Consider the following 19,705-nt stretch of genomic DNA (forward strand, 5'->3'; position numbering starts at 1 on the left):
TGCATAAAGGACTCATATTAGCTGAACGTTACTTGATAATGCTACTCGTGGAATCATAACTCATAAACCGTCATATCTCGTACAATCTAATCACCATCAAACCTCACCACCCTCGGCACAACTCGTCTTCTCTGCCCCGCCACAGAAACGGGTGCATCAGGCACAGCAGGCACTTGCCTCTCCCCTTCAACTCTCACTCGTCGTGCCACACTCGACCGCGTCGGAATTGGAACTTCATCATCTTCTTCTTCCTCATCATCCTCAACAGTGGCATAGTATCTAGGTCTCATTCTCTGCCCGCCACCTACTACGATTCTTCTACCGCGTTGTTCGGATACTGCTTCACTGCCTTCTAAGTCTCGTGACATGCTTAGACGTCTGGCGAGGAGATCTTCTTGGACGGGACTGTCTTGTGCTTGTGTTTCGTAGCCTCCGAAAAGATCGTATTGTTCATCGAACCGATCATCGAGTTCTTCGTCCTCTGGATCAGGAGGTCTGGTGACTCTCTGTCGAACGCGTGATTGGTTTGATGTATGTGCTGGTTGGTGCTGCACGATGGGACGTCCGCTAGTTGGAGGATGAGCCACGGATGCACGGCGCTGTAAAACCTGTCTTCTTATGTCGGGCTCACGCGATGAGGTAATGGAGATGACAGTCGGGTCTCCTCTGAGAACTTGGCGGCCTGTTCTGTGTTCCTGATGCTCTCGCTGGAGTGGCTGTGAGGGGTATATCCTCCGCTCAACGAGAAGGTCCAAGATGGTGTCAAGCTTGGACTTGATCTCCTTATCATCGCCGTGTCTGATCAGCGCTCTGTTCATATCACCCTCGTTCACTCCAGCAAGACTGCCCCCAATCATAGCGGCGATGTCATTCCGTTGCGAACTCAAGAAGGGATTTCGATAACCTTGTCGCTCCCTGTCTTCGAGTAGTCGGTCGATAATTCCTACCAGATGATCTCGTTCTTGTCTTTCGCGTGTCTCGTCTCGGCTATACTGACTTGCTGTTGCACTTCCGGGTAGATATCGAGGCCAAAACCTTCCTGGGTCGGATTGAACTTCTGAGCTTCTGTCTTCGAGTTGCCTTCGGACGTTATCCAGACTATCCAAGACTTGGCCCATAACCTGTAATGTCTTTTGATCATTCGATGGCGGGGCACTGTCTCTTCGTCGACTAGATGGCTTCTTCTTGGACTGTCGCTCTGGAAGTGCACCTCTCATGACCATCGGTGGATCAGAGGCCGGCTGTCTGGGGACCAGCGGTTGAGGTTGGGGTCGTCTAGGCGTTCGGGAAGGATAGTCGGGATACGCAGGGGGAGGTGGAGGCGGAGGGTCGTAGGCATCAGGCGTTGGGAACTCTACATCATCGTATTCAATTGGCAGTTGGCTATTGGGAACTGGTCTGTATGGTCCTGGCTGTGAGTATGGCGTCGTCCTAGAAGGACCAGGGAAATAGCTGCGAGGGTCAGAGGGAAAAGGGTATGAACCAGGGTAATTGGCAGGATACGAAGGAGTTTGGGGACTCGGTGGAGGATACCATGGGCTTGCATCTTGTTGAAACGGTCCGGCATTCGGAGAGTACGTGTCGTAGCCGCGAGGACCGGGACTGTAGAGGCCTAAGCCAGTGCCCTGTCCCTCGGCAGGGTAGTCGTAGTAGTAGTCGTCGGTAGAGTGTGCGCGTCGCTGTCTAGATGGTTTCTTGTGTTGTCTTCTAGGTGGTCCTCGTTGACGGGTCTTCTTCTTCCCTTTCTCATCATCCGATGGATCTTCCTTGTATGGGGCGCGATCGTCCCGAGGACGGCGGCTTTGTTCTGCGCCATCCTGGCCTTGCTGCGGGGTTGATGACGCCATCGCGACACGCCCGGGGTTGTTAATTTGTAGTCGCAACTATATTCAATAGATCTTGGAAACTATTGAGACAGATACTTGTAATTTAGAAATGTTTGTGATAACGTCAGGGAGGATGTTGGGAAAGAAATGTCAATTAGAGCTAGCTTTGTTAGGTCAAGAACGGGATGAGCTCATCCCCCAAACTCCCCTCAATCGAGCCCAATGAGGCTCTGCTGCAGTTCGCCCAGTTGCTTACGTGTACAATAAAAGCTGCCTTGCGCATTGTTGTATTGGGCTTTTGCAGTTTGGCTGCACAACTTCAACGAGACATCTTGGGGGTGTTTGACTGGTCGGTTGGATGAGAAAACAGGATTAGTGTATGCATTGTGGCTGTTGTTGTGAACGTGACTTTATGCAGTGGCCTTGGGGCCCTGTACTTGAAGTCGAGAAGTAGCGCGATAGGTTCGCTGACAGTTCATACAAGACTATCGAGGTCTGCAGTCATTGTTACCGCTCAGGTCGAATCTATTATAGATATATCTCTGCGTCGGACTGTTACAAGCACAGGAATTGCTTTTGCAAGAGGATCCCAGAGGCTCCCCTCTTGAATAAGTTGAGGCTGTCGACATGCAATAATCAGCAGATTGCTGACCACCTTTCATGCAGGCTGTGCAGCTTCGTATGCACTGTGACATGGACAGTAATGGACTGCAAATCTCACACTGTTGTTTCCGCCGGCTCTCTGAATCTCAAAGTACAATCTCGTAGTGACACTTATGGTCAGACGCAGCGTCTGAAGTAGAACAAGCATATTCCGTTCTTCCCCAGTTGCGCCAATAAAACAATAACTACGGTTGACCGCGGAGGGGATTAAAATCGCAGTGAAAACTGGTGTGGGACCGTACGAATATGTTCCTTTAGCTGGGCATTCTATTTACCGTTCCTTATCTGAGTTTCGATCTCTGTGTTCCATTATTCTGTTACAAAAGTTAAGCTTACAATAACCTTGGATCTAGTTCGCTGTAAATCCCACTCAACTCAGCCGCCGAAGACAGTTACAATGTTTTCTTATTAACATAGTGCGATAGGCTTACCAGAAGATAATAAAAATAAAAAATAAAGAAGAAGAAAAAAAAAACCTGTATTAAATACCCACTAGTTTGGGGCGGTGGATTACCTTGGAGAATACAAATCTATGGCCAGTATGCACAATAGCATCTCTACTCAGAATTCAGTTGTGGGCTAGCGTGCGAAACAGTTGGGAGAGGTTAAAAATGCAGTGAAGCTTATTCGGCGCAGCAGTGTGGCTGTACAGAGTAGCCGCTGCGTGTTGGTCCAGGATAGGCGGTTTCAAGTCTTGTCCCCTCCCAGAAAGAGATCAAGTTTACAGTGAAACCATTTAAAACTAGATAAAGCTCTAAAGTAAAGCGCAACCCGTTTAAAAGGTTACCATTAATAAGTATGAAGCCCTGTTTTTTTTTTTTTTAACTCTTTAAAATGCACATAAATGAACAATGTTTTGCTACGCAAAAACAAAAGACTGTCCCCAATAAATATTACAAAGCAGTCGAGGGAGGTCAAAAATGAAGTGAAGCCAGTCAAGAGCACAATAAATTGTGGCTGTGTCCACTGCGCCCTGCTCTTATTCCCTGTCCACCTTCCGCTTCGGTCGCTACAGGATGCCTCTGAGTCTGTCCTCCAGAGATGTTAAAATTGCAGTGAAGGTAAAATGGCATTTATCTATACGTGATGCCTTCATTTGACGTCGTTTTATCCAAAAAATCATCACAACAAGCTACAATCAAGATGAACACAGAGACGCTTTCTAATCAAAGCGACCACTCCACGCCTTTATATGTATACATCAGAGACGGATGCTTCTGCTTAAACAGGATGGAGGAATGAGTCCTGTTCTAAATTCAATTAACTGTCCAATTGCAAGTTTAATGTTTAAGATACAGGTCTCAAATGTGCACTTCACACTTCTCAACACATTGATACTGATTGAGAACCATCTTACGATGCCAATTCGTCTAGGTCATCACATCCGTCATCTCACCTCACCTCACCTAGCCCAATCTGTCATTTCCCTTTCACCCGCGCCTCAGCACTGAGTAAGATCGTATAATCCTTCGCAATGGAAGAATACGAAAACTCTTACTTTCTAAAACCCCAAACCTTTTAAGTCTCAATCGCATTGAGATACAAAAATCCTGGACCCCTGTCTTATGCCCGCTGCGCCCTCCTCTTATTCCTGTTAACCTTCCCATTCGGTCGCCGTAGGATGCCTCCCAGTCTATCCTTTCGGGAGGGGCTAAAATTGCAGTGAAACCGGTCATTTATATATCTAAGCGCTATCTGTTCTTGTGGCACTCCATTTCACAAAGGTCGATATCCACTCCTCAATTGACCAAGGGAGAAGCAGACAATAACCTTGTCCAAAAGTTATACCACACATCGCACATACAAATCTTCTTCAAAGGCTGGTATTTACACTGACCCTCTTACATAACAGTTTACCAGATTCAATTAGATGGATGAACCCATGGTATTCTTTATTTCAGGTGATCTTTGTATCATTCTTCCCCTACAAACACGGATAAACACATCCTGGCTATAGCCTACAGCAAACCATTCATCCTATAAGTCACGATTCTATAGCTAGATTGCTAGATAGGGAAGGTAGTCACCTCGTATAATCGTGCTCTAAACCGCATTAAGTTCTCTGTGCCGCACTGCCGTGATGATCACATCCTTCACCTCACTTTTCGTAGTCTAATTTCTCACCTATTCATCCTGCTTAGTGTGTCGCTGACTGATTTATCAAGGATCATGTTCCTGCACAATACCTATAAAACCATGGGATTGATCAATCTTTTCTGCCAAGAGGTGTCTTCATATCGATCATTTTCAAGATGCGAACGTTCCATACACCACTTTCTGTAATCCAATCCCTTGCGCAGTCAAGGGGTGATTCCCCTGCTGTGAGATATGCGGATCAGTCTGGATATCAGACAATTTCATACACGGAGTATTGGCAAAATATCAACGATGCAGCAAAGAACTGGACTGCGGAGTTATCACGGGCAGATATTGCCAAAGGTTCTGTAGTTGGACTTTGGTAAGTTAACACAATGCGCCTTGACAGTCCTGTCTAATGCCATTCAGGATGAAAGGGTTATCTTACGAGGACTTACTGCACTATCTCTCTCTAATGAGAGCCGGCTACGTCCCACAGTTATTCTCCATTCGCATGCAAGATCCGTCCATTGTCTTCGAACTTCTGGTCAAGAGTGGCGCTAAAGCTTTGCTACATGATCCAGATTGTGAACCTCTAATCAAGGAATGCCCACTGCCTACAATCCCTATCAGTGGAGTCGTGGGGAGGGCACCTCCTGATATTTACCTAAACACTGTCACGACCTCTGCAAACGGTGATCATGTCTTGGTCATCTTTCATACCTCGGGATCTACTTCCTTACCCAAACTAGTCCCCCAGACCGTGCGATGGCTAGAATGCTTGATTCGGAAACACCAATATGACCGTATAAGAGATAGTCCCGACTCAGTTATTTCCGCCACGTAAGGTCTCATGATGTTGGTTGTGTTCTAGAGCTAACTTGACTCAGAGGCTCCCATGCCCATCTAGGCAACACTATCATCCTCGCAGTAGCCCTGGCCGCCGGAAGTTGCTTGTTGTTGCCTACCAACATTCCATACTCGCCTTTTCAACTCGATGATATGATCACAAACGGAGGACTCACAATATTGAGTATATTTCCTGGTCTACTACTACCGATGTTCGCTGAAGCGCGTCACAACGACGCATTTTTCAACAAGCTCCAGGGCCTTGAGAAGATCAACTTCGCTGGACATACCCTTGAGCCCAAAGAGGAAGCTTGGGCCCGTGATAATGGACTCAAGCTGATCAACTTTTATGGTTCTACGGAGATTGGCGCTTCCATGATGTCCACTTCGACTTCGCCATATGTCTCCCCCCTAGCTGAATCAGGGTGCGAGTTCATCCCCTTTGGTGAAACCTCATCTGGATCAGATCAGCTATTTCAACTTATCATCCCAGCAGAGTCAGACGACTGTCCCCACCCTTCTCTTCGAAACAAATCAGATGGCAAGTTCCATAGCGGCGATGTCTTCCAGCGTGTCGGCAACGATCAATACATCTACAAAGGCCGCGTCGACGATAGAATCAAGATGCAACTCGGCCAAGCCTTAGACGCCGGTTCTCTCGAAGCTGACGTGATGCAAAATTGCGAGAATGATCTGATCAGTGCTGTCTCTGTTATTGGCTCTGGACGTCTTTCGCCAGCGATGGTGGTTGAACCAAAGGACAATGCGATTCTGGAGGCAGGCGACGACAACCTGCTGGCGCTCAAGAATCAGATTATCTTCAGGACTGCGCTATTTCAAAAGCAGAAATACGCTCATGTGTGGATTTCGGATGCACGGCTTATTTTTGTTGTGGCGAAGGGTACATTGCCGAGGACTCCCAAGGGGAATGTTATGAGAATGGCGGTTGAGAAGATGTTTGCAAAGGAATTAGATCAATGCTTCCCAACTACCTCTTAAACTTAGACGAAGCTTATTTTACTTTTTTTTTCCCTTCGTGGGTTACTGTTGAAAGCTCCATAGATGCCAATAAAATACACATGGGAATAGCACGGCTCAAAGTGATGCAGTAGTAGTGAAGCTATCACGACACTAAACACTCCAAACAACTTCCACAAAGCAAAACAACACGTGGAATGCAAAACAGTAAAAGGAAAAAGCCAAGGCTGATTGAAATTCACCCAATTACGACAATATTTATCTCAGCTATAGTAATCGTCATTCTTGCAGCATGTACGTCATTGACTCGGTGGAGAGTGGTGATTCATAGGACTCACCGCAAACAGTATATGTAAGATCTTAAGAGAAATAATAATGCAGAATTCTTTTTCCTTACTCATATCATTCAATGAAAACTCTAAACATTACCGCTGGAAGAAGAATCTCTACAGGGTTATTATACCGTGCCACACGAACTACTGCTGCATCGACCAAAGTCCCCTTTATACCTCACAACAATTGTCTTTCTTGGAGAAGAACCCAGATAAACACCATGGCTTCTGTAATCGACTCTGTCAAAGTATGCGTTCCATGAATCTAGTCTCTGAGCCCATCACTAACCTCTCCAGAACACCATCGCTGAGAACTTTGGTGGCCCAGCCGAACAACTCGCCACCCACCAATTCGCACTCTCAGAAACCCCCAATCTCTCTGGAAAAGTCGCCGTCGTAACAGGCGGTAGCGAAGGGATCGGTTACGGCGTAACTCACACCCTCCTCACCCACGACATTAGCAAGATCTTCATCCTCTCCCTCTCCGAAGAGGTCGTCAAGGGTGCCAAGAAGTCCGTTGCCGAAGAGCTCGGCCAAGAAAAGGCTGACCGCACAGAATGGATCCAGTGCGATCTAAGCAACTGGGCTGAAGTCAAGAAGGCTGCCGAAAAGATCAAGAATTCAACTGATCGATTGGATATTCTTGTTAACAATGCTGGACGTGGTATTCAGACCTATCAGCTTTCGCCAATGGGGGTTGATCAGCACATGGCCACGAACCATTTCGGTCATGTCATTTTGACGAGCTATCTTCTTGAGTTATTGAAGAAGACTTCCGAGAAGCATGGCACTGTGAGGATTGTGAACCAAGCTTCCAACGCTCATCAAGGTGCTCCTAAAGACACTAAGTTTGAGAGTTTGGACGAGCTCAACACTGATCTTGGACCCAACCCCCAATATGGACGATCCAAGTTGGCAAGCATTCTGTACACTCGTTACCTTGACCGCAATGTTACAAAGGCTGGGTCGCCTAAGATTGTGGTGAATGCTACTCATCCTGGATTCGTCAGCACTAGACAGAGTGTTGAGCATATCCACGAAGCGTAAGCATCAATCGGCCCTTATTCTTACATAGAAACCTGCTAACATATAGCAGATACCCTCTTGCCGGCTACATGATGTCAACTGGCATGGAGCCCTTCAAGAAGGATCAGTTTCAGGGCGCCACAAGCGCCGTGTACGCTGCGACTATCACTGATAAGTCGGGACAATACATCTGTCCTCCTGCTGTGCCTGAGTCGGGTAGCGAGTTTTCACAGGATGAGAAACTTGGAGACCAGTTGATGGAGTTGACGAGGAAGATCATCAGTGAGAAGTTTGAGCAGTTTGATGACCGCAAATTCTACTAGACTGGATCTATCGTAATGAGAATGAGCATTGATAAACAGCAATTGATAAGGTAGATGAAGAACCATACCGTTGTTTCTCCTCTTAATCCTGGACCCATATGGAATGGGTGATGACTATAGACCCACCTCCCTCTCTCTGTACCTCATTGGTCGGGATACTACTCGATGTTGGTGACAAAGTGAGGAAGATGTAAGCTGACTCCCCTGTTGCTCAAAGACCCCGCTATAAAAGTTATGATGTTGCTTGACATGCCTTAATGTAACAACCTCTCGCTCTATCTTTACAATCATAGCCTTTTAAGCAAATTTGTTCTCAAAACCTTCTTGCTACCAGCGGCCGGCCCTTTTGTAAATTTGTTCGAGGCAAATGGCGTCTATAAAGGGCGAACCCAGTGTTTGCGCGATTTGCGACGATTTCGTTAACTGGAACCCCCAGAATGGTACATCTTGGAGAAGGCGTAAGATTCGAATCATACGGGGAAATGAGGCATATTCATGGGCATACTACCATCACTCCAATCTTGTTATTCTCAGCGACTCGGCAAAGGATGGCTGCCAAATGTGCCAGCTGTTGCTCGAAACCCTCGGGGTATCTGACATGATCGATGTCCTCTTTGATGAGCAACGCAAGCAGAGACTCCGTGCGTCATTTTCGTCCCTCGGCCCGGGCGACTCCCAGACTGAAAGCCTCGTGCAGGCGATGGTCAAACAGATCGAATATGAGCATGAGACAGATATCAACCCCGACGAGGATGAGTGTTTTGGGCTGCGCTTTGATGGAGCAGTGCACAGTGGACAACTAGAGGGACCTTTAATGTTACTGACTGAAGATTCTTGGGGGAAGTGCCGCTACACTATTGACCCGGAAGATTGTGAGAGGTATGCCAGCGCATCTATCACGGGAGACGTCAAATCAGGAAGGTTGTTCCCCATCTTCAAAGTTCAAGTACGAGTTCCATGCTCAAGTCGCACGGAGTTTGACGAAACTGCGAGTTTGTGGTATACATTAGAAGGCACTGTTCTTAAAGAAGACGAGTACGACCCAGACATTACGCATCGGCCATCAAGAGAACTCCTGTCGGAACCACACTTGAACTTAATACGTGGATGGAAGAAAGAATGTCTTGCAAACCACGAGGCATGCGCCAGAAACCGTACCAAAGCCAGACTCCCAAGTCGCGTCATCGAGATCGAACCTACATGCAAAGAGATCACAGAAGTCAGCGTGATTGAAACAATTCACTTGGAAGACAAACACGAGTATGTCTGCTTATCATACTGCTGGGGTGTTGCCAAACAAAAGAGCATGACGACAACTGCGGTATTTCCCAGACAGCTTACCCTCACTGAGCTACCGGCGACTATCGCCGATGCGATTCGACTATGCCATGCGCTGGGCTACCGATATCTCTGGGTTGACTCGCTATGTATCATTCAAGGAGATATTAAGGATTGGGAAACCGAGTCTGCTCAGATGTGCAATATCTACGGAGGGGCATCGTTGACAATAGCGACCGAAGTCTGCGACGCCTCTGTTCAGAGTTTCATACATCGAAGGGAGGACAGGGTTTACTTCTCAGGGCCAAGGATTCTGACAAAGGTCAACGGGAAACCCTTGAGTCCAAAAAAGCGCATCTGGTTTTACGAGAAAATGGATAGACGAGAAAGTTCCGTATGGGACCTTGAGTCAGATTCTTTGGTAACCTACGGTCGGAAGAGCACTTGGTTAAAACGCGCTTGGACGTACCAGGAGTGGATGCTCTCTCCGAAAGTCTTGCACATCGAGGAAATGACTCTGTGGGATTGCTTCGAAGGGTACGCAAACGAGATTACGCAGAGATCAATGAGGCCCGCCTATCTACTGAGAGATCTCGTGGCGAATGGAGAAGATAAAGAATGGGGGGACATCATCGGGCACTATAGCCTCAGGAGTCTTACCAAAGACATTGATAGATTACCCGCACTGGGCGGCATCGCTCAGCTGTACCAAGAAGGAACAGAACACACTTACCTTGCTGGCTTATGGCTAGAAGAGATGCCAGAATCACTTACATGGTACAGGAAAGGTGGTGACAGCAAGCGTAGTTCAGGATATACACAAGGTCACATACCGTCTTGGTCCTGGGCTTCTGTCGAGACAAGTTTCAGTATGCCTGTTGACAATTTCTCCAAGACGTGTGCATCGATAAAGGCATGGTTTTGCGAGTACGAACCGCCAGGCTCTCTTTTACAAGTCAAGGAGAACGCATGGATTGAGATAATGGGCCCGTTGACGCAGATTGTGTCCTGCAGTAACTCAGATGTTCTTCACGTGAAGACACGAGGCACTCCTGACAGTTACGATGGCGCGGTCGCTCATCTTGATGTCGACGAGCCGAAGTTCAATGAACATGTCAATGCAGGGATTATCTTTGTGTTAAGCATCGTGATGCATTCAGATGGCGATGAGGCTTGGTCAGGACTTGTTCTACGAGAGTTACGTTTTGATGATCAGATGCGGTACTTTGAGAGAGTGGGATATTGCGATGAGTTAAACGAGTGTGTTCTGGAAACAAAACAGACATTTATCAGATTAATATAAGTCGTGGGCGTGGAATATTCTTAATCTTAAATTGGTTTGGCGGTCGCTTCCTAAGCGGAGTAAAGTTCTTAGTGTGAGGATTGAAGGTTAGCCTTAGAAAATATACCTTTTAAAAGGCAACTCTATAAGTTTGAGACGTTATCGTCGTAGTCTTAGTTTAAGTCTTAGAGTACTGAAATAAAGCACTAGCGTAAGTTCTGATGAGGCAGCTAAATTATTTCATCTCTTGTGTTCTTGTTATCCGATCAATTCAAACATTCCATTACTGCTAAGATCTAACGTCGTAAATTTGCTGAAGAAGTTAGTACAAATTGACTAAAATACCCGGCTTCCGAACCATTTTAGCTGATGTTATTGAAAATACTGACGAAATTAAAATCTTTCACATATTAAAGTAGGGAAAGGTGACAACTTGGTGTAACAGTGCATTTTGGTATTGAGAAAGCATAAACTACCCTACGTTGTGGCTGTTTCGTGTGAAAGAGAATATGATATTTGGTTACAGACATTCTGCCAGTAAAAAGACTCAGGTCCTATAGTCTAGTGGTTAGGACGTTGGATTTTGATTACCAATCGAAATTTACTTCCGAAGTCCCCGGTTCGAACCCGGGTAGGACCTCTTCCTTTTGCCCCATCCAACTTTTTGCTGTGTCTCCAACTCTCCCACCCAATCAATTTGTCTCGCATCACTTTTATCTCCAAATGACGCGTTTCTCCACTTCAGCTGAACGGAGATTCCTGTCCGTCTAGGGTCTTTAGTGGATCAATTAATTGGAGATACTGCTTGAGTCTTTTTTTGCCATTAGCTTTCTCCGCATCATATCATTGGTTCACCTCCTGAAAAAAGCATTTTTTCTTCACTGCCATACCCTTCTATACTGTGATACTGTACTCTATCAACGTACAGCAGTCAATGATATCTCATCATGGTACGAGCCATGGGTTGGCATAAGCCCGAGAACTTTGCCGGGTCGTCGATACGCGCTATTCTGGTCGGTTTGTTTGTTGCTTCGGGCGGATTGCTGTTTGGCTACGATGTGGGGTGAGTTTGAGAACCTTTTTCAATTATTCTCTCGTAACTTGTTTCTTCTTGGGGAAGGGTCTCGCGGCGCGGTTGCATGTGCTGCCGGTGCAGGCTTGTGTGACGCGGCCTTGTACCTCAGTGCCTCTATACTGCATTGACGCGTCGCGTCATCGACGTGTACCTCATCTCATCATCGTCACTGCTTCACTCACTATACACCTGCTTCATCCCATATGATCATCAACTAATCATGGATTACAAGGGTCATCAATGGCGTCCTTGTCATGGAGGTCTTCCAGGACCATTTCTCCACAGACCGGTCCTGCAGAGATAACGATGGTCACGTCGATCTATGTCCTTCAGACTCATCCCTCATCGTGGGGATACTCAGTCTCGGAGCTGTTGTTGGCTCAATATTAGCCGCTCCCCTTGGCGATAGCATTGGTCGTCGCAAAACTTTACTGGCTGCCGTTGTAACCTTTTGTATCGGGGCTATCTTTCAAGTATGTGCTCAGGCGACACCTATGTTGCTGGTTGGCAGGTAAGTTCAATTATTGGTCTCTTCACGTCTTTGATACTGACAGTTTCTTCGTAAAGAGCTCTGGCTGGTGTCGCTGTAGGAGCAACATCAGTCCTTGTCCCTCTCTACCAATCCGAAACAGCACCAAAATGGATTCGAGGAAGCATCATCTGCGCATACCAACTCTCCATCACAGTCGGGATCCTGAGCGCAACCATCATCAACGTCATTACACAAAACATTAATAGCTCAGCCGCCTACCGCATTCCCCTAGGACTCCAACTAGTACCCGGTGTCATCCTTGCTGCCGGCATCGCCATGCTTCCGGAGACACCTCGCTTCTTGGTCAAGAAAGGACGCAATGACGACGCAGGCATTTCACTAAGTCGGTTCCGAAGACTTGATATCACGCATCCTGCTCTTCAGAATGAGTTGCAGGAAATCATTGCAAACCATCAGTATGAGCTCACGCTGGGCCACGATACATACAGAGATCTCTTTACAAGCAATTCCAATCTTGGACGTCGAACTTTGACAGGTTGTGGACTGCAGATGTTGCAGCAATTGACTGGCATCAACTTCGTCATGTATTACGGAACAACTTTCTTCAACACATCCGGCGTCAGCAATCCTTTCATCATCAATCTCGTCATGATCATCGTCAACTGCGTTTGCACAATCCCCGGCCTCATCGTGATTGAAAAATTGGGACGACGGAAACTTCTCATGGCTGGTGCGCTGGGTCAGGCGGTATGTCAGTTGATAATCGGCGCTGTATCGACAGCTAGCGAAACATCATCTCAAGACCTCAGAAGTGCATCCAACATGGCCCTCATCGTCTGCTGCGCCATCAACGTCTTCTTTTACGCCACATCCTGGGGTCCAGTCACTTGGGTTGTAACCTCCGAGATCTTCCCTCTCAAGGTCCGCGCAAAAGCCATGTCCGTATCAACCACAGCGAACTGGCTCCTGAACTTCGCGGTAGCCTATGCTCCCCCGTTCATAATGGGTCGAGGCGCCGATGGATTCGGTTTGAAGATCTTCTTCATCTGGGGAACCTTCTGTATCCTCGCCATCGTCTTCGTGTGGTTCATGGTATACGAAACAAGCAGAATGACACTAGAGCAAATCGACGAAATGTACGAACGCGTGCAACACGCATGGGAAAGTCCCGGTTTTAACCCCAGCTGGAGCTTCCAAGCTATGCGCAATACCGGATGGTCAACCACCGAACAACCAACAGAACTTCAAAACTCCAACACGACAAGCTCAGCTGAGGATCAGCACTCGATACATTCACATCACCCGCCCAATTCTGCAACGCCCATAGCAAACGTTGATTTTAGTTACTAGCATAGCATAGCATATAAACCAATTTTACTTTGTTTACATTCCAGTTCGACGCAGGAACGTGTCCACCAACAGCGAAAAACGGCCGCAAGTGGAAGTAAGCGCGAGTGCCGAATGTTGGTCGGGGACTTTAGAAACCGATAATCAATTTCCATGCAAGACCTTCAGACCCTTCACGTAGAAAAAGCATGTCTACAACGCCTCCATTCTTGCCGAGAATGCACCGGCAACCCTTTCTCCTTGGAATACCGGAGATGTTCATTCCATAATACTGCTTTTGGATAGAAAATTCAGAGGTAGAAGGGACCTGGAAGAAAATCAGGATTATTTATTCTAGATCGTCATGGATGTAGCACTCTTGTTCTATTCGAAGTTCGAGATCATCATTTACGCAAACCCAAAGAGAATACACAAAAACCAGAAACTTGTTCAGCCAATTACGTAGCACAGGACCTCATCCGTCCAATCCGCCTACCGATCACTGCCAAGCCTCGAATGTCTTCGCATGCAAGACACAGTGACATACAAATGATGAGTTACATTCCAGTCTTCAGCCTTCCAGAACGAAAGAACGAAAGAAATCGTACGTTATCCAATTAGAGTTTGGCGGCTGAACCGCAACCGTCTAAAGCTCATGCGGTGGCGTAAAACGGGAGGGTGGCTGAAACCTGGAGTCCGTCCATTCATCTTGGCATTCCAATATGCAAATGGCGCTTATTTGCCGGGCCGGCAATCAAGGTGTGTAAGTCGCAAGGCGAGGCCTGCGAGATAAACTGAGGAAGCCTCGAAGGTCTATGCAGGGTCAGTCTGGGGACGCCGTTGCAGTTATAGATCATTCTAGATATTGATGAAAATCATTCCTGGAAGTAGCATGAATAGGCTAATGGCTCGAGGTCTTGCATGCGAGACACTGATTTCAGGATGATCCTGAGATGCTTCCAGAAGGAATGTGGTTCAATTAGACGTCATTTGGTTCAACAGCTGGTGTTCTTGGGCAACAACATCGCTAAATTGATCTCTACTTGACAAGTTACAAAGGAAAACATGATAACATGACCATCCGAAACCGGTCTCTATCCGCGGTAACTCCCACAAGCTGTCGTAATACAAACTCCATCTATGTTCGCGGCCTCCCATTCAAGGGCGTCATGGAAACAGAACTCCGTATAGAACTGGCCGGCGTAGAACACATCGGGGGTCGACCCTCCTCGACCTTCTGTCTCCGATCAAACTCCTTCAAAAACGTATACACGCTCCCAAGAGGCATGTACTCAAGCAAAGGCCTTAGCTCACTGGGAAACATCTCAGCACCGTGATCCTTGATATCCTCATTGACGCGATTCAGACGTAATATCTGCATCCAAGACACAATACCATCGCCCACCATAAACGTAGGAAAAGACGCCATGGCGATGTCATCAAGGATCCACGTATTCCGGAAATAAGGCCGATTCAGGAAACTGGAAATAGCCTTGTAGCTGGGTACTTCAGTAGGGTCCGTGATGCCCTCAGGAATGTCGCTGAGATGAGCCACAGGGCCCATCCATTGTAGGATTGGAGCGTAGTTCTCAGGGTGCGCTTCGCGGTCACCGGGTTCTCCAAAGTTGGCAGGCATGCAGTTATCCCACGCCCTGATGATCTCGATGGCGAGGTCAGACGTGGAATCTTTGGGGCCCAACCATCCTACTACGAGTCTCGCCTGCTTAAAGGCGCGGGCCATGGAGGCGCGACGCTCGGCGTCTTCGCGTTTGTCTCGCCTGTTGATGCATAAAAGATCGACCCAGACGCGAAGGGGAGGTTGCTTGTCTGTCTTAGCAGGGCCTGGATCGAGGAGCTTCTTGAGGAACGTTCTCAACCAGCCAGGTCGTTTTGTTGTAGGTGACGGCGGTGGCGAGTCGTCTGAGGTGGCAGTATTGTTTCTTTGTGTCTCGAGATCGAGGGCTGATGTTGAATGGGCTGTGGAGATGCGTCTACCGAGAAAGACATCGCGGACATAGCGTAACGCCTCTGCAAGGTCCGAGGGTATGGACACTTTGTTGCCATTTAGAATGATGGTTTCTGTGTTTGTGATGTCACCGTAGAGGGCTGAGAGACCAATGTAGTCCGGTGATGCAGTAAGCTTGTCGTGAACGAGGCGACAGACTACACGGTCGTTGATGTCGTTGGTGGGAGATGGCTGCAGCTCCAACACCCTAAACTCGCGAGCCGACAGATCAATGGGGCGGTATTGGATCGAGGAGAGGCCATCGGATGGAGCCATTACTATTAGTCAGATCGAGAGATGAATATCAGATCAGGTTGGTCAAAGAGTAGTGCAGCAAGTGGGCGACTAAACTGCCTGACTGTTGCAATGTCTTGGCGTTAGGGTTGGTTGTTGGTTGTGAGTCTGCAGTAGTTCTATGCAGGGAGGAGGGGAGTAGTGGTATGAGAAATGGAGAAGACCGAAGCTAGATGCAGTTGAGGGAGAAACACCGTACTTGTTTTATTCGCAAGTTTACCGAAAAAAAGGTCCAACGAACGAGGAAAAGACAAAACTGGTAAGCGGAGAGAAAAAGAAAAAGAAAAGAAGAAAAGAAAAAAGTCAGTAGTGCCAAGACTTTGGAATGTGGCCCAACACAGGTTGTTCCACTACGATGCCGGGTTTGGACATGACAGGAATGAGCAATCTGGTAATGATTGACCCTGTTTGCCAGGGTAGGCTATCTCAGCTCTGGACGATCATGGTCCTGTACGGAATACTTGACGAGACAAGATTCAGGATCGAGATTAGTCGACGGGGCTGTATAGAGTTCAGCATCTTACCTGATCCGTGAGGCAAAGATGCTTGTCAAACTCTACTGTAAAGCCATGATTTAAACGCTCATGGCGACAAAAAGTGAGGCCCGGCCCGGACGATACGATGTCAGGCTCCGTTGATCGTGTGTCGAGTGGCTCGTGCTTGTCAAAGCTAAATTAGTGGGAAGCTAATGTGGATAGATCCAGATGGGGGGGCGTCGGGACAAGATGAATGCAGAAGCGATATTCGTCATGATGGTGTAGTGACAGACAAATAAAGAGCGTGACGGTATCAGACCCTTGACTCTCTTACAAACATATGATATGTCATTTTCTATTAGGGAGAGACAAAAGAAGACTTCTAGATGTTTTCATATACCTCTGTCTTGCGGGTTCCAAGATTGGAACGCGGTATTTGTGGAACAAGTTCAGCTCAGCTCTCAGTCATGTCTCACTCACCGCTAGCTACGTAAACATGCACTTCGCTACAGTCTAACATAGTTAGGCATGTTGCCTCGGCATACCCATCAATTAAACTGCAGAACATGCGGCGTTTTCCCTCTTAATCTAAACGATTAGCGTGCAGCAATATTCACGTGTAGAGACGACAATGGCTTGAATCCCATTAAACGTGGAGCCCAAGTGCCGAATGGCGTCGCAACCCGATATCACTACCGGGTAAACGGTTTATCCCAGCCAATTAATGACTCTCTTGGCACATGCACTTAAAATCTGCATGTTGGTGATTGCGACTGTGATTGCAACTTCCCCATAATATTCCGCTCGAATTCCGATATCCTGGTAATCGTAATCCCCCCTTTGTCAAAGCACTCGAACTCTCAGATCTGAATCCACTCATGAAATCCTTCAGATCGTGAGAACCAATTTTTCGGGAATTGCCGTAGAGGGTATTCTGAGACATAATGAACAATGCACCACCTCAACAACCAAGTTCTGGAGGTTCCTGAGGGCTACATTGTCTCACCACCCACCACCATCTTCTTGTTCCTGCTAACAGTGATCTTCACTGCAGGTTTGCTTCAATCCAAGACAGGGTCCCTGCAACTTGTAGAGGGGGGGATCAGGTTATGGAGCTCCCGTTGGCTCATCCCTGTTTTCTGGATCTAGACCCTAGTTCAAGTGTCAACCAACACACATGTTCACGAGGTTGAAAGAATTGACTGTCCTGTAATTCCAGCATTTCTGTATGCAATGGCGAGTTTATAATTGTTTCAACCATTACAAACTGAGGCATTTCATCCCTGGGACATAAAGATGAAGTTTTTGTATAAAAGAAACGAGTCTGGCGAACCACCCTAGTAAGGATCATTACGCTCAGACTCTTCACCATCGTAAACTATCTACTATACCCAGCACTTTAATTTCCCCATTGTCGATCAAAATGTCCTTCCCCTGGTGTCTACCCTGGCCTCAGCAGAGCTACTGGAGCGAGTTTAACCTCAATGGGCTCAAGATCAAAGTCAAAACATCCTCTACTTCACTCGACAAGACAGACACCGCTCTCACTGATGGTCCCTCAAACCCCACTTCACCCGAGCCTTACTTCTGGGGCAAGGGTTTCCGGACCCGTGGAATCGGGAGATTACTCTCCTCCAAGAATAAACACCCTGTGCATATCGGATACTCTGAAGCGAGAGGTCTCATCGGTCGTGGAACCGTGGATGATCTCCAGCGTCTATCCCACCTTGCCAGTACCTTTGTGATCGAAGTCTTTGAGGACATTGATGAATCCTCCGGGGCTTCTTCATCCCAGGATTCAGTGTCTAGCTCAAGGGTTACTCAGCTGAAACTCTCACCTGAGCTAGATGAGTGGAAAACTTCCCAACATGCGATCGGCAACGTTCTTCCTCCCAAGGGCGCTGGTCTGAGTCCCGTGTCGGATGAGATCCTTCACATCCTTGGTGCAGAGCACTGGCCTGAGGCGCTCAAGACTACCAATGCACTGTTCGGCTGCGGCATCGCTAGTCTCCTCATGGGGGCGGCTGATTCTAACACCATGTTCTCCAATTATGTTACCGACATGGCATTCTATTACGAGCATGGATACAACTACGTCTTCCCCAACCTTGAGCCTTTGTTGGAGAAGGGCCTGAATGATCCCCATGCGCTCAAGACCCCTGGTGGCCAACAGCGTCGTGATGCTGTCGCTATCGGTAAGCGATATATCCAGGGTAAGATCGCCCTGGAGAAGAAGCACAAGGACCATCTCCTGAACCGATCTGCTCGGCTAGACAGACGGACCGCGCAGATCGTCTCGTTGTCCGAGAGTAGTCTCCTTGGCATGGCAGCCGAAGCGACAGCGCGAGGCTTTGATGCTGGGGCTGTCATGGCCGATCTTGTTTTCAGTTCGCCGGGAACTGATGTCGTGGACGTGGGTTGTGATCTTGTCAACTCCGAGGTGATGAACTCATTCCTCAACGTCAGCGACATCACAGACACTGGCATCGTCAGCGAGGATGTTTTGAGAAAGGTTTACGATGCTTATGCTGTTATGGGCGCTAGGATGCTTACCCAGCGATGGCATGAGCCTGTCGCTAGAATGTGTGCTGCGCTGTACACTTGGCATATTCAAAATGACCGACATATGTTTTTCCGACGTGCGCTGCTGGGTTGGCAGAAGGCGAGGAAGACACCTGCTCAACCTCAGAGTGAGGCGGATTTCGATGAAGTGTTTGACAAGACTTTCCATCTCACTGGTTTCAGTCGTCCTCTTGACGCCAAGTATACTTGTAACGGCGAGGATACATGCGATCATGTACACGACCATCTCAACCGTCACTCCGAAGAGCCTCTCCTCAAGGAACTCTGGTGGTACCTAGTCACCGGTCCCTTGGAGTACGTCCGTGGCGGTCAAGTATCTGAAAAGACTGAGCTTGACCTTGCTGAAGGCTCAAGATTGAGGATGGCCAAGCTTTTCTCCAAGGGCAAAGTCCTGGAGATGGTCTGGTTGATTGCGCATGCAAACCACCATGCTTGGCAGGTCAATTATCTGTTTGAAGCTGCCATGTTCGGAAGTATTCTCGATGGAGGAAAGTTGATTGGAAAGCTGGACAGGAAGGAGCAGTACTGAAGTGGTGATGCGACGTGATGATGTGATGATTTATGGGATAGGATGTGTTATGTTTCTTGGCGTTTTTCTTATATCTGTACCAAAAGCGTTTCATATAGACCGTGTTCGATTAGTATCTCTTTTCTTTTTCATTATTCTTAGTAAATTGAATACTTCCATGTCAATCCTGCTTCCATCGTTGACGCATGTGATAGTGATGGTTATTATTCACTGCCAAGGAAATAGTCACTCCCTGGTACTTCATCAACATAAAACATTTTCCTCGCTAACTATAGGTGTCTAGAATTTAAA

General features: G+C 47.5%; 7 protein-coding genes and 1 non-coding gene across 8 annotated transcripts; 6 read left to right on the forward strand and 2 right to left on the reverse strand.

The window, feature by feature from the left end:
- Positions 1–128: 128 nt before the first annotated feature.
- On the reverse strand, positions 129–1,847 carry B0J16DRAFT_242745 (uncharacterized protein; the record flags this gene model as incomplete). Its single annotated transcript, XM_046123063.1, has 1 exon — positions 129–1,847. A coding segment is annotated over one exon (1,719 nt), but the record flags the coding sequence as incomplete, so codon positions are not given.
- Positions 1,848–4,610: 2,763 nt separating this feature from the next.
- On the forward strand, positions 4,611–6,413 carry B0J16DRAFT_364862 (uncharacterized protein; the record flags this gene model as incomplete). The annotated part of the gene is made up of 3 exons (XM_046129965.1): positions 4,611–4,947; positions 4,995–5,408; positions 5,456–6,413. The coding sequence occupies exons 1-3, from the start codon at positions 4,742–4,744 to the stop codon at positions 6,411–6,413; spliced, it is 1,578 nt and encodes a 525-aa protein (XP_045979170.1). The 5' UTR covers positions 4,611–4,741.
- A 532-nt stretch (positions 6,414–6,945) lies between these two features.
- On the forward strand, positions 6,946–8,073 carry B0J16DRAFT_324291 (uncharacterized protein; the record flags this gene model as incomplete). The annotated part of the gene is made up of 3 exons (XM_046125822.1): positions 6,946–6,972; positions 7,022–7,767; positions 7,821–8,073. 3 exons carry the CDS (start codon positions 6,946–6,948, stop codon positions 8,071–8,073), a joined length of 1,026 nt encoding a protein of 341 aa, XP_045979171.1.
- A 1,261-nt stretch (positions 8,074–9,334) lies between these two features.
- B0J16DRAFT_241759 (heterokaryon incompatibility protein-domain-containing protein) lies at positions 9,335–10,210 on the forward strand (the record flags this gene model as incomplete). The annotated part of the gene is made up of 1 exon (XM_046123059.1): positions 9,335–10,210. A coding segment is annotated over one exon (876 nt), but the record flags the coding sequence as incomplete, so codon positions are not given.
- A 973-nt stretch (positions 10,211–11,183) lies between these two features.
- B0J16DRAFT_t289 lies at positions 11,184–11,273 on the forward strand. The gene has a single exon. It is a non-coding gene; the product is annotated as a tRNA-Gln (tRNA).
- A 164-nt stretch (positions 11,274–11,437) lies between these two features.
- B0J16DRAFT_349249 (general substrate transporter) lies at positions 11,438–13,587 on the forward strand. The gene is made up of 3 exons (XM_046128868.1): positions 11,438–11,696; positions 11,941–12,219; positions 12,276–13,587. Exons 1-3 carry the CDS (start codon positions 11,581–11,583, stop codon positions 13,549–13,551), a joined length of 1,671 nt encoding a protein of 556 aa, XP_045979173.1. The 5' UTR covers positions 11,438–11,580; the 3' UTR covers positions 13,552–13,587.
- Positions 13,588–14,407: 820 nt separating this feature from the next.
- On the reverse strand, positions 14,408–15,979 carry B0J16DRAFT_185623 (uncharacterized protein). Its single transcript, XM_046122700.1, has one exon. It carries the CDS (start codon positions 15,806–15,808, stop codon positions 14,666–14,668), a length of 1,143 nt encoding a protein of 380 aa, XP_045979174.1. The 5' UTR covers positions 15,809–15,979; the 3' UTR covers positions 14,408–14,665.
- A 1,602-nt stretch (positions 15,980–17,581) lies between these two features.
- On the forward strand, positions 17,582–19,572 carry B0J16DRAFT_349255 (uncharacterized protein). The gene has a single exon (XM_046128869.1). It carries the CDS (start codon positions 17,726–17,728, stop codon positions 19,412–19,414), a length of 1,689 nt encoding a protein of 562 aa, XP_045979175.1. The 5' UTR covers positions 17,582–17,725; the 3' UTR covers positions 19,415–19,572.
- The last annotated feature ends 133 nt before the right edge of the window (positions 19,573–19,705 follow it).

The sequence above is a fragment of the Fusarium flagelliforme genome (genome assembly GCF_020744385.1).
Source record: "Fusarium flagelliforme strain FIESC 12 MPI-CAGE-AA-0113 chromosome Unknown B0J16scaffold_7, whole genome shotgun sequence".
Taxonomy (NCBI): domain Eukaryota; kingdom Fungi; phylum Ascomycota; class Sordariomycetes; order Hypocreales; family Nectriaceae; genus Fusarium; species Fusarium flagelliforme.